Here is a 15,264-nt window from a genome sequence, read left to right on the forward strand (position 1 = left end):
GTCGTTGCTCGAGCCCTTATCTGTAAATCGATTCATTTCAGGTGCGGGTAACCCCAGCATGGCTCGATGACCTCGTGTAATGTGTTGCGATCAAACAGAATCACACTTCAAGTTCAGTGCTGCAGTTGTTATCGCGTTGTCTATATATGTATACACCCACGTCTGCTAATTTACCAAGATACAAACTACCAAGTCATATATATATATATATATATGGCTGCATCTTTGAATAAACCTAGAAACAAATTCAAATAAATGCGTTTCCAGCCAATGTATCTTCCTCGCCTCTTGCCAGGCTCGACTTATCTGTGCAAGGGAAATGTGCTGGTCTGTCCAAACCTCAACGTTGCCTTGCGTCTGCTTTTGACTGTGCCTGTCACTGTAGAGTCAGGAGAGAGAAGCTTTTTCTTGCCTGAACATGAAACGAATTCAAATAAAGACACGACTATTTACTTTCTTCAGTGTCGCAGGAAAATTTTTTTTTTTTGTTCCTCGAGGAATATACCCATATAACAAACATATGTCAGATGATTTGATCATTTTATTTAAAAGCATATGCATGCAATGTATTCACAATAAGGTGTTTTTTTTTTTTTTTTTTTTTTTTTTTTTGGTTTGTTTGTTTTTTAAATCAAAGTAGCCTGGGTTGACAAGACGATCGGATCTTATTGTATTTTTTATCGGATCATCTTCTTCAGATCGACTTCGGGTAAATTGCATTTTTCTGCATATGGAGGTCATTCGCAAGACAACCCATAACTGAACACGAAAAGATTTCGGGTTTCTAAAAATGCAAATGAACCCCAAGACCATGGGGTCGAGCGAACTCGATGGTTTCGACTTTCGATTTGTGGTCCTAATATATGTTTATATCCTAGGTATATTTACAACTTCTTTTTTTTTTTGTGTATTAAAAACATTAAAAAGTTATGTGTTTAATACAGAATAAATATAAATGGATTTCTTATCTTAGCGGGTTTTAACTTTAAAATTGCTGATTGTGTTGTGTATACTGTTATTTAAATCTGTTATTTAAATGGTCTGATTGTGGCAGTTGTATGATGGACATGCTATACAATGTATTGTGGTTTGTTCTTCTTTTCTGCTATCTGTACAGTGCTTTGCAACACTTTTGTATAAAAAGCGCTATATAAATGCAATAAATAAATAAACAAATAATAACATACATACTTGGCATCGGTAGATAAGCAATATCAGAAGTATTTTTATAGTTTTTATTTCATTGATTTTTTTTTTTTTTTTTTTTTTTTGTAGATCAACAACCGAATACACATTATGTTTGCAAATATGTATTACAACAATGTTCTGATAATTCAAAAACTGTTACAGCATTCTTACTAATATCAAAAAATGTAACATTGATATAAGCTAGATTTATAAAACTACATTTGATAAAAAAAAAAAAAAAAAAATGTTTATAAGTTATGTAAGGCGGTTGTATTGGAATTCATTAATTATGTCAGTGATAATATTTCTGCCTAGGTTAAAAAAAATAAAAATAACACAGAATGCAGCAAACTGTTTTATTAGCTGTTAGTCTTTGTATATTTGCAATACCTTTCTTTCTGTCAGATTTACAAGCATCTATCAAAGACACAACATGTTCAATATGAACACATTATTTATTTATTTATTTATTGATTGTTTTATCCAAAGCGACTTGAATAGGGGGTGAACTGCGCGTCAATACCTATTGCTGCAGTCAGAGTCGCTTCACAGGGCCTCGGTTTGGTCTGTCTCTGATGTGGATATTAAAACGTCTGGATATATTTCACCCAACAACTGACTGACGGAACTACCGATTAAACCATGTTTTAAATATTCAAAATGTAACAAACATAATACAAATAGACCCCGAAAATCAGACCTTAAAATCAGGGTCCTTATCGAGAACATGACTTTGTTACACATTCTTAATCATTTGTATTGTTTTTTTTTAAGTCAGCCTTTTTAAAAAAAAAAAAAAAAAAACAAACAAACAAACAAAAAAAAAATTTCAATCTTTAAAAGCGAGTTCTGTGATTACCAGTTTAGCAATTCAAATAAAACGTCTAAAACGCCATAAAGCAAAGTGAGGTTGGCCTATTTTGTTGTGCATGCTTATTTGTAAAAGTAAACGTTTTACCTGCTGCTTCCACCAATGAGAGAAGGGTGATAATAAAGCCCATGTCCATATTTCCAATCTGAACTCAGTTACCGCATGTCTTGTATAGGCTATGTAGAATAGAACAGACCTGGCGTTTGACAGTGGGGCGGAAACAAATAGCGTTGTCACATTCAAAATGATTATACAACAAACGTGTACCTTGTAGAATGTTTTTTTTTTTTTTTTTTTTTTTTTTAATGTCCTTGTAAATAAAAAATAAAAATGTTGTTTATTGTTATATTGTTATATTAAACGAGCGCCGCGTCATCGTCCGGAGAGGAGAATGCATCACCCGGTTGAATGGCAGACAGAGAGGCATGTTTTCGTGTTCAGAGCCTTTTATCTTTGCTCGCTTCGTTTTCAAAAAAAGGGAAGGAAGTCGCGCACGTCAAGTGGACATAAAACAATACATGACAATAATGCATGTGATATATTGTAGTTACATATTTGTTTATTGTTATTGAAAAACATTTCCAACTATGGGAGCAACTTTGTATATTTGCCGGCAATGCATATGATTTAAATGTACAGCAAAAAATGATAATACATAAAACAAACAAACAAATAAATAAATAATGCTAATAAGTAAAAACTAAAACACATCACGCAATAAATCTGATGTTTTGTTTCGATTCCTCATTTTAAGTTTCAAATACCAAAGTGTTTTTTTTTTTTTTTCTGGAATGCAATAAAAAGAGGGAGTTGGTGGTACTTTCCAAATGACAGTTGCCATAGGCATTTCACTTGTGCTCAAGAAAAAAAACAAAACCAAACAGGAATACTCTGTTAGCCTATAAACAGCTTGAGCGGAGCCTTGATAAACACAGGTATTTAAACATGGTTAAGAAGTTCGAGGGTATACCAACTTCGAGAACCCTGGATTGAGGTATGTCTGCTTTCCGATCAGTTTACTTGATCTGCATTTTCTATTAATGTGTCTATTGTATTTGAAACTCACGTCGTCTTTATTTGACACCGTTTAAAATATATTTGAATATCTCCCCGCCCGCCTCACATTGCAGTTTGAGTGACAGGTTTTGAAACAATGTGTTTGGTGGGAAGGTGGAGTGGAAGTGATCTGTCTGTGTAAAAATCGTATATAAAAGTAATTTGTTCACTACAAACCCTGTCAGGAACTTATCAGGTTTGTTTAAACCACAAATACCTTTATTTAAGCAGAAAAAGTTGTAGCCAATATATATATATATATATATATATATATATATATATATATATATATATATATATATATATATATATTCCTTTTTTTTTTAAATTAACGCAAAGTTTTATTCAAGTAATGTTAAAATCCTGGCTACACAACTGCTTCAGAATTCACTGAGCTGCAGGAAGGCACACAGTTGTGTGTGTGTGTGTGTGTGTGTGTGTGTGTGTGTGTGTGTGTGTGTGTGTTTTCACTTCATTGAAATTGAGTTTTGAATAGTCACGTCAGAGAAATGGACCAATACGTTACTCCGCAGCTACGGAAACTTTTTTTTTTTTCAAACCTGTTTTTCCTCTCCAGTAATTTCATTAGAGATTCTTCCACGTCTGAGTAATGAACAGATCTGAGGCTAAAAATAAATTTTTAACCCATTCTTTGTTTGAACATACCTTGGGAGGGCGGGACTCAACTCTGGAACTGCTCCCGCCCTGAGACCACCCACGATGCGAATCTGGTAGGTCGAATGGATTATTATTATTATTATTATTATTATTATTATTATTATTATTATTATTATTATTATTATTATTATTATTAATTAGCCCTGTTTGGTATTCTGTGAAGTGTTTGTTTACTTTTGTTTATAGCCATCTATCCTGTATATTATTTTGCTCTCTAATTTGCAGTATTAATATATTTAACGCTCTGTAAAAAAAAAAAGAAAAAACAGACTTACTTTTATTTACCTTTATTTTCATTCTTTTGAGACACAGAAAAACATCATGTTTACCAAATAAATAAATACATACTAGTATGAGACTAAAATATTTTGCATACGATGTATTTATTAATCATATATCGTATGAAACAAAGTATTTTTTTAAAAGAATGAAACAAGGACACACGTTAGAAAATATCTATTTTATTTCAATGTAATAATAGTTTCAAAGTTTTAATAAAAAAGTTTAAGCCTGAATCATACACACATTTAGCCACTATATAAAAATGAAGCATCACGTGAGGAAATATTAATATTATAAGAACATAAGAACATAAGAACATAAGAACATAAGAACATAAGAAAGTTTACAAACGAGAGGAGGCCATTCGGCCCATCTTGCTCGTTTGGTTGTTAGTAGCTTATTGATCCCAAAATCTCATCAAGCAGCTTCTTGAAGGATCCCAGGGTGTCGGCTTCAACAACATTACTGGGGAGTTGATTCCAGACCCTCACAATTCTCTGTGTAAAAAAGTGTCTCCTATTTTCTGTTCTGAATGCCCCTTTTTCTAAACTCCATTTGTGACCCCTGGTCCTTGTTTCTTTTTTCAGGCTGAAAAAGTCCCTTGCGTCGACACTGTCAATACCTTTTAGAATTTTGAATGCTTGAATTAGGTCGCCACGTAGTCTTCTTTGTTCAAGACTGAACAGATTCAATTCTTTTAGCCTGTCTGCATATGACATGCCTTTTAAGCCCGGAATAATTCTGGTCGCTCTTCTTTGCACTCTTTCTAGAGCAGCAATATCTTTTTTATAGCGAGGTGACCAGAACTGCACACAATATTCAAGATGAGGTCTTACAAGTGCATTGTACAGTTTTAACATTACTTCCCTTGATTTAAATTCAACACTTTTCACAATGTATCCGAGTATCTTGTTAGCCTTTTTTATAGCTTCCCCACATTGCCTAGATGAAGACATTTCTGAGTCAACAAAAACTCCTAGGTCTTTTTCATAGATTCCTTCTCCAATTTCAATATCTCCCATATGATATTTATAATGTACATTTTTATTTCCTGCGTGCAGTACCTTACACTTTTCTCTATTAAATGTCATTTGCCATGTGTCTGCCCAGTTCTGAATCTTGTCTAGATCATTTTGAATGACCTTTGCTGCTGCAACAGTGTTTGCCACTCCTCCTACTTTTGTGTCGTCTGCAAATTTAACAAGTTTGCTTACTATACCAGAATCTAAATCATTAATGTAGATTAGGAATAGCAGAGGACCTAATACTGATCCCTGTGGTACACCGCTGGTTACCACACTCCATTCTGAGGTTTTTCCTCTAATCAGTACTTTCTGTTTTCTACATGTTAACCACTCCCTAATCCATGTACATGCGTTTCCTTGAATCCCAACTGCGTTCAGTTTGAGAATTAATCTTTTGTGCGGGACTTTGTCAAAAGCTTTCTGGAAATCTAAATAAACCATGTCATATGCTTTGCAATTATCCATTATCGATGTTGCATCCTCAAAAAAATCAAGCAAGTTAGTTAGGCACGATCTCCCTTTCCTAAAACCATGTTGACTGTCTCCCAGTACCCTGTTACCATATAGGTAATTTTCCATTTTGGATCTTATTATAGTTTCCATAAGTTTGCATATAATAGAAGTCAGGCTTACTGGTCTGTAGTTACCTGGTTCAGTTTTGTTTCCCTTTTTGTGGATCGGTATTACGTTTGCAATTTTCCAGTCTGTCGGTACCACCCCTGTGTCAAGAGACTGCTGCATGATCTTGGTTAGCGGTTTGTAAATTACTTCTTTCATTTCTTTGAGTACTACTGGGAGGATCTCATCCAGCCCAGGGGATTTGTTTATTTTAAGAGCTCCTAGTCCCTTTAACACTTCTGCCTCAGTTATGCTAAAGTTATTTAAAACTGGATAGGAACTGGATGACATGTGGGGCATGTTGTCAGTATCTTCCTTTGTAAAAACTTGTGAAAAGTAATCATTTAACATATTTGCTATTTTTTTTTTCTTCCTCTATGATTTTGCCATTTGTATCTCTTAAACATTTAATCTCCTCTTTGAATGTTCTCTTGCTGTTGTAATATTGGAAAAACATTTTGGAATTGGTTTTAGCTCCCTTAGCAATGTTCATTTCTATTTCTCTCTTGGCCTTTCTAACTTCCTTTTTGACTTGCATTTGCAGTTCTGTGTACTCTTTCTGTGTACTTTCCTTTTGGTCCTTTTTTAATGCTCTGTAAAGTGCCTTTTTTCGCTGAATATTTTTTTTAATTGATCTATTAAACCATTTTGGCAATTTAGTTTTACATTTAGATTTGTCTACTTTAGGGATATAATTGTTTTGCGCCTCTAGTACTACGTTTTTGAAGAACAACCATCCTTCTTCTGTGGGTGTTTTCTCTATTTTACTCCAATCTACTTCTGTTAGTCTCTGTTTCATGCCTTCATAGTTTGCTTTTCTAAAATTGTAAACCTTAGCTTTAGTCTTTACTTTTGAGGATTTAAAAAACACTTCAAATGAGACCATGTTGTGGATTTAAAAAACACTTCAAATGAGTAATATATGCTTTTATCCAAAGAGACTTATTTTCGACTACCCAAAAAACAAAACAAACTTTTCAGAACCAGATCTAATAAATAGGGCCCGCTCGTGAGCTTTTTTGTTTTGATTTCAATTAATATTTAATTAATATTGTGTGTTGTTTCTTTTCTAGTTGCTGAGGAAAGGCGCGTAGTGATTGGAGACAATTTCACGTTTTCGCTACATTCAAATAAATCAAACCTGCAAGTAGAGTTCAGGTCTAAATCTGAGGAGAATGCGCAGTTGTGGACAGTCATTAACAACACAGTGAGATGGGACGGCGAAGAGCGTGAGCGGAGAGCTTTAGTGCGGGACAAGGTGTTCCAGCTGAGCAGCGTCACCAAACAAGACGAGGGCTCTTACACCGTGTGGGAGAAACGCTCCAGCAGCGCAGTCAAGAACATCCGTCTCTCAGTGGAAGGTAAGGGTAGATAAACACATACATGACTGCCCAAATAAGTAAATAAATGCAAATGCAAAATACTCAGATTTTTTTTATGGAAATGAGCATTTATCATTTAAATGTAAACCCTAAGGAGGCGGCAAAATGTGAAGATTCTAATAAATTACAAAATACAAATTAAATACCCCCGCAGGTCCTCGAAGCAGCTATCTATGTGTCTGGCTTTTGAAACCATTATTTATTTATTTATTTATTTATTTTCACTTTCTAGTAGTCGCCTCTCTGTTTTTTTCTGTCCATTGCGTATACCTTAGCTGCAATATACATAGGCACTTAGAATTACTGTTCGTTGTATTTTGCACTGCACATCACAAACAATATACAAAACAATTAAAAACAAAGCATTAGTGCTGTTATCATATACACACGTATTGCACAATAGTCCAAAGCACATTAAATATCTACTTGCTGAAGCGGTTTATATTTTAGCTGACGAGGTGAGGTGTTCACGTGTGGCACCAATGCACAAAAGACATTTTAGCATTCTTCAAGAAGATTCTTCTACAGCTTCCGTTTTCAATAATCCTCCTCCAATGTCATACAGAAGAGACACAAATCTAAGAGAGCATCCGGTCCACAGTAACATTCGACCCAATCTGGACAGTCCTAAGGGTACGTTTCCATGCAACGCTACTTGTAAATACATTCAGAGCAACACAGTAGTTAATGGAGCAAAATCCTCATTTACTATCCATGATAGTATTACTTGCATTAGTAAAGGAGTAGTATATTGTATTGGCTGCATCAAATGCAACAAGATGTATTGATTAAACAAAACGGAGCTTAGCTTATTTGTAATCAATTATTCTACCTTGAAGTACCTTTTCACACACACACACACACACACACACACACACACACACACACACACACACACACACACACACACACACATATATATATATATATATATATATATATATATATATATATATATATATATATATATATATATATATATATATATATATATATATATATATATATATATATATATATATATATATATATATATATATATATATATATATATATATATATATATATATATATATATATATATATATATATGTGTGTGTGTGTGTGTATATATATATATATATATATATATATATATATATATATATATATATATATATATAAGCTCAAAGAGCCAGCTGCCCAACGTTTTGATATGTTGTACATATCTTTCTCAAGGGAATCTGTGTTTGAATCAAAACATTGGCGGTATTTATAGGTGTTTGACGGCATGACAACTACTTGTTATTGTTTATATTCAAATCCATGATTTATTCTTACATGATGTAATCGTGTTCTATATGTGACATCACTTTTACTTATATCTTTAAATCTATATTAACTCTAATTAACATTATTTTATATAAACTTATATTTATATTATCATGCAATGCTGGCTCTTAGAATCAGCCTTGATATGGTCTCCCCATACACAACTTTTGAATTAATTTTGTTTATTTAATTATTTTTAACTTTTATATATTGATTGGAATTAATTAGTTCATTATTTTCTGTTGAGTCCAGCTGGCATAATTGTGTTCAGTCTATTTATCCATTTACTTTCTTTTATTCTTCTATATGTCGCATTATCTAATTTTAGCTGTTCTAATACTACAAACATTACATCATTTATGTCATGTCCTTGACTGGTGAAGTGCTGTACTATTGGCTCATTCATTTTTTTATTTCTAATTAATGAAAGGTGGTTCTGAATTCTTTTATATAAAGTTGTTCCAGTCTCTCCAACATATTTTATTTCATCATATTTTTCACAGGCTATTCCATAAACATCATTGCTATTTTTACAGTAGATATTAGTTTTTAGTGGATGTGTGAAAATGAATATGAAAATGAAGATATTGAGGCTCCCTTGAGAAAGATATGTACAACATATCGAAACGCTGGGCAGCTGGCTCTTTGAGCTAATATATATATATATATATATATATATATATATATATATATATATATATATATATATATATATATATATATTAGTGAAACACCTTCTCTCTGTCCCTTATACTGTTAGGCCGCAAGGAAAACGTCACACTGTCAAATGGAGAAACCAAGAAGATTCCACTCTATCGAAAAAATGCAACCGTGTGGTTTAAACCTAGAGGCGCTGTCAACTCATCCGTGATTGTCGGTAGCGCAGCAGGGCTTGAAGACCGTGTGTCTGTCCAGGATGGAGTGCTGACTCTAAGGAAGGTGACCAAAGAAGAGGAAGGGACCTACACAGTGCTGGATTCAAAGGACGAGGTCAGGGCCATCACTGTAACTGTGGAAGGTGAGCCCGCCATCAAATTATTTAATTAAACGTCTTCGTGTATTTTGAGCTGTATGTCCCAAGTTGCTATAATTTAAGCCTGAAACGTACATTTAGCCACGAAATGACACATACAAGTGAAAGATAAAAAAAAATGCTATAGCATCTCCAGTCGTTATCAGTTATTAATATTGTTAATTTTAAATTGTAAAATGGGAAATAAGTTTTCCTGCAATGTCATCTCGGTTTTTACTCTTGGTATTTCTTGTAAAATATTAGTTTTTTTTTCTTTTTAAGTAAAAAAAAAAAAAAAAAAAAAAAGTGTCTTATTTCACCGTCTAAAATAGAGATTTCAAGAAATTTTACGATTAAACAATATTTATTAAAGCAGAAAAAAACACGGTCACATTGAAAATTGCTCAATTTCTCTACAGTTATTATACAACAAATGTTCCTAAATATTTAAATACATTTTTCAACATCCGTGAGTTATCAAACCTCATAAAAACATAAATAAAAGTTGAAATAATAATAGACAGGTTCAATGTCCCCTTCTTGTACTGGACTGAGCAATCATCAGGTTTTTGATGCAGACGTTGAAGACGTTGTAAATAAATTCTACAGCTCTGTGCTCTATTTACCTGAAGCAAACAAAACTGACTGCCATGTTCCTGAATGCAGTGGAAAAGGCAGTGAGTCAATAAGGCAAAAGCTTGCTGTAATTATGTATAATCCACGTCATGTGTTCTGCTGTAACCAGCACTATCCCATTTTTCTGAGCATTTAAAACACATGCGTTACCATGTTTGGTTTCACTTAACACCTGCCGAGAAAAAAGTTTTTTCTCCGGAATCACACGGAAGCTGCAGCTATCATCACACCCCTACAATCCAAATTAAGATTAATGCAATTTAAAATGATATGATGCAAGTCTCATGCCTGCAAAGCCTTTTAGGCAACTCCTGTATACTTTACATTACAACTGCAGCATTGAAATACATATCAACTCCAATCAAATATTTCCGAGTGCATTCACTGTTCCTAAGTTTCATTTTTCTTTCTTTCTTTCACACAAACACTGTTCTCACCGTCTTGTAAATAAATACAATACAATAAGTAAATCATTATAAACAAACACAAAATAACACAGCGACACTGTACAAGGAAAACACAAGTAACACTGATATGAAAATGGCTTATTGAACCAGCAATGTAAGTTTCTGTTATCTTACAGACTCAGTTGAAACCGAAAGGAATTGGCACGTTGGCCTGATAACATTCGCTGCCCTGGGCTTTGTTATTGCTGCAGCTTTCTTAATGTGGAAGTGGATTTACAAAACCCAGAACGAGGAACATGTAGAAATGCTGCAGGCTGCAGCAAACGGTCCTTGTGAGTATGTTTGCATTGGACCATAATGCAATTTATCAGTTATTGGCTGTAAATGTTCATGATAATCATGAGTTTGAGCTGAATAAATTATGTACATTTTCTTATAGGATGTCTTTTTATTGCAAGATTGTGCACAAACCCAAACTAATACAACCAAATTGCATGTTTTTCACTGTTTTCATTTTTGCAGGTGTAACTGTAGCAGGTTCTACTATTCTTAATAAGCACAACCGATCTGAACAATTTACAGGTATGATAGATTTCAGACCACAAACGTGTTGATTAATTGGTTACGCTTACCTTATAAAAGCAGTGTGTTCCTTCATTATACAATGGTACACATTTCCCATGGTAGCTGTCTTCCCAGTTGTCTGGGTTGTCTTTCCAGCGTTTGGCGAATTAAGGCAGGTCAGTTACATTTCCCCTCTGCTCAGTGTGTTTCTTTTACTTGGAGAATTATTTTTAATTGCAGTTTTGTTTTAGTTTCAGTATCTGCATTTTTTTAAAAATGGTTTTAATCTGTAATAGGAGCATTTGTTTGTACTATACTGGGAGTAAGGTTAAAGCTGGTATTGGTTGTTCTGGGTTTAGTTTAAAATAAAATGTCTACCCAATCTGAAATTGCACAGCTTGTGTTTGCAAACAGAAAATGACAGGCTTGGTCAGGGTAGTAGCAGAGCTGCAGTGAATGAACGTTTGGTTTATATGCCTCGGGAACGTCAATGTCCCATGTTCTCCGCTAAACCCAATGCTTTGTCATTTGAAGATTGAGTGGAGGAGGCAGGTATTAGCATCCGTGCCCGGCATATTTCCAGTATAGAACAGGGAGCATTGTTATTTGACCATCTAGGGGGAGAAGCACAACCTGAAATAAAATATAGGCCACAAGCAGAGAGGGAAAAACCAGACCAGATATTTGATATGTAAGGGACAGTACGCTGCGTTGGGAATTAGAGGTTAGTACATCAAAATTCCAGTCTCATTTTTAGCGCTGCGTCAGGAAGCTATTTGGTGGATGGAAGAGGGAGGGCAAGGTTGTAGTGGAACAGGACGTACCGCCACCCGGGCCTATGCTACCCACGCTGAAGTAAGTGCTGACGCTGTAGGAGCTGTTGCTAGGGAAAGTACTGAGTTTACAGAATTAAGGAAAATTATAGAGCGACATGGGTAGAGTGGGGCCTGCCTGGAATAGTGGGGCAGGGTCACCCAGGAACAACAGGTATCAGTTTGACCCAGAGGGTAAACCTATTTGCTTAACTGGCCAGGCCTCATAGCACGCAGTGGACAGACACCTCGGGTAAACATTAGGGCCACAACCCAGTATTCATACCCATCAGGTGGGAAACTAACAGAATTAGCAGAGCCACACACCTGGCAGGGTCCCCTCAGGCTCAGGTAGTAAAACACTTGTGTGCCTCACAGTTCTCCAGCGGTTGGTGGGTCGTTGTCCAGTGGTCACTGTTGTAATGGATGGGGTTGAGGTCCCCTGTCTACTGGACACCAGGGTCACCACAGTTACTGAAAGCTTTTTAAATAGGTTTTTGAAGTCTATAGGGGAGCTCCTAGACATAGATATATATATAAAATCTCGGCAAAGAAGAAAACTACAAATTCCATAATGCATCACTTTAACACGGACTTAAAATCCATCAATATTCAAACCAAACCTACCGCCTTCTTACGTCAGTTTTAATGGATGTATGATTGTGTTTCTCGGCACGCTTGACAAACTGTCAGTTTCACGTTTAGCTTACAGTAGAAAATAAGTTTTCCATGACCATTGTTGACTGTTACATTTCGAGTTGTATATTATGTAATTGACCGCAATGTAATGGAAGTTCCAAAATGTAAAATAATAAAATTAATTAAATGCAAGACGTTTGTAAAGGAGAGGGTGGGTAAAACTACTGAAATAAAGCAATTCAAATTAAAACAAAATCGAAACAAATCACTTTACAACGGTATTGACTTCAATCGTCAATTTTTTCACAATGTCGTTTTTTTCAGGAGTATGAAATCAGGGGCTGCTTTCTGATTTTGTAAGCATGATGTTGCTCTTTTTATGTTTATGTGTGTGTGTGTTTTGTTAATGGGTGGTTTATAATATAAGAACCCCTCCCTGCACTTCATCATACACGTTACTATATATTAACGAACCATAAACAAACAGTAATTAATAAGACAACATGCAGTCTAGGTGACTCTAGTGGTTTAATGTTAGTGCACTAGACTAGGCTTTCAGCTTTCTCTGGAGGCCTGGGTTCCAGTCTTGGGAGCCGGGTGGCACAGCTGGTTAATTTTAAATGCGCTAGACTCCCTTGTAAAAATTTTCCATAGTACACACAGGAACGTGTGACACACCATAGTGAAAGCGTAGTGTAAGTAAGCATTGTCCAGCATGGAAAGCTGTAAAAATTATTGTGAAAATGTAATGGACCTGGATTTAACCAATCAGAAAGAGGAAATGCGACACACCACCACATATCAAGAGCTAGCGCAAGAAAGACCACTACCCAATTAAACCAACAAACAGGAAATATTGCATAGTAACAAAATAGGCTAACGCAGGCAAGCGCCTCACACAGGGCGGGCGCGAACCCGGGACCTTCAATAGCGCAGATACGCTGTACAAAAGAGCAGGCTCCCTTGCAAGGTGCGTATATCAGGTTTATGTCTCGTACACGCGTGCACACACAATGTCACATGCGTGGGAAGCAGCACCTGTGGGTTTAATGCAAATCCAATCAAATCAGGCGCTGCTTTTTGATTTTGTAAGCATGGCAACAAGAAAATGAGAACTTTCACTTGACCTTTATTATGCTGCTCTTTTTTTGTGTTTTTTATGTTTTGCTAATGTTTGATTATAATATATTGATTTACTTTTAAGAAATTGTCTTTGAACAACTAGGAATCCTGCGTGACAGGATAGCCTCACGGCACAAGTTGTTACCTGCAGGAGAGAGACTCAGAGACAGAAAGCGGCAGTTTAAACGCGCGTTTATTAAAAACAAAAGGAGACAGGAACAAACAAAACACGGCCCCACCTATGACTGCTGACAGGTTTAGGCAGGACTGTCCTGAGAACCCAGACTGACTCGGAATGAATAATCTCTCCCTACACATCACCACACAAGTCAGGCTATTAGCTAACCATAAACAAAGAAAATTTAATTAATATACAGATAATAATAGATCATTAATAACAATGGATTTAAGTATTTTATTCTTTTTATAAACATTATCCCTCCATTTTATACGCCATACTTGGATATTTAAAAGACAACGTTATTGATAAGAAATAAATAAATATGTCAAACCAAGTTGCTGTTGCTTCCTGGTAGCTGGTCAGTTCATGTACTGCAGTTCAAACTCTCTCCAATGGTCCAGCCTCAATCAAACCCAGTGACCCACAGCACAGGTACCAAGATGCAACAGTTTATCTACAGCCTGCCATTTTAAATAGCTGCGTATCCTGAATTAAAAAAAAACAAGCGGAGGACAGCAGCTTCTGAAAAGACTCCTCAATGCTGATTGTGAGGAAGTGACAAGAGGAATCATATTAGCGTTGCGCTGTGCAGTGAAGCCCACAAGACCAGCATTGTGCACTGAAGCTTGTGTAACAGTATTATGCTTCCCCTCACAAGCGGTCTTGAGTAATCTTTTTTCAAAAGCAGTTTTTGCTGGAATAGATTAAGCATGGCAAATAAAGATCAGTATAAAATCATACATTACACATGTACTAGGATAATGTAGCTGATATTAAGTCTCTTCTATAGGACTGTGCAGTATGTTGGTGTATTTTTCATATAGTAAAGCCTCTGTATATTATAAAGGCAGTGGTTCTCAGAGTGGAGGTTGAGACTAGCTTGGGCCACATCACAAGCAGAACTACCATTCTCAAATGGCAGCTGTGTATTGCATCAGCTCTAGAGAGCAGACATGCCATTCTAAGACTCTGTCACAGGGCTTCTCAAACTCGGTCCTGGGGACCCCTTGCGGCTGTTGGTTCTTGTTCCAATCCAGTTCTCAATTACTTAACTATACCTTAAATTGAACTGAATTTGCTTAATTAGACCTTTTTACTTTTTTTCAGCTCTAAACAGTTGCATATTTCAAGTTAGCTGTAACATTTGATAAGTAACTTGAACTCTGCAACTGTTTAAGAGCTGAAAACAAGTAAAAAGGTCTAATTAAGCAAATTATCAATTCAATTAAGGGTCTAGTTCAGTAATTGAGAGCTTGGTTGGAATGAAAACCAGCAGCCACAGGGGGTCCCCAGGACCGAGTTTGAGAAGCTCTGCTCTATCAGATACAAGACTATGTTTTGGTTCATTCACACATTTCATGTTTCTACAATAGTTTGAGAGGTGGCGCCCCCTGTGGTCTTTATAATCAGCCTGTATAAAAAAGAAACACCAGTTTAAATCCACTGCTGTTTATTAAACCATGCGTAGAAACCAAACCCG

The 15,264-nt window shown here is 35.5% G+C and overlaps 1 protein-coding gene across 1 annotated transcript; it reads left to right on the top strand.

Moving 5' to 3' along the window:
- The first annotated feature begins 3,004 nt into the window (after positions 1-3,004).
- Positions 3,005-11,378, top strand: LOC121298605. The gene is made up of 4 exons (XM_041225730.1): positions 3,005-3,023; positions 6,792-7,079; positions 9,172-9,429; positions 10,643-11,378. The coding sequence occupies exons 1-4, from the start codon at positions 3,005-3,007 to the stop codon at positions 10,822-10,824; spliced, it is 747 nt and encodes a 248-aa protein (XP_041081664.1). The 3' UTR covers positions 10,825-11,378.
- The last annotated feature ends 3,886 nt before the right edge of the window (positions 11,379-15,264 follow it).

Source organism: Polyodon spathula, chromosome 24 (genome assembly GCF_017654505.1).
Source record: "Polyodon spathula isolate WHYD16114869_AA chromosome 24, ASM1765450v1, whole genome shotgun sequence".
NCBI classification, from domain to species: Eukaryota; Metazoa; Chordata; class Actinopteri; order Acipenseriformes; family Polyodontidae; genus Polyodon; species Polyodon spathula.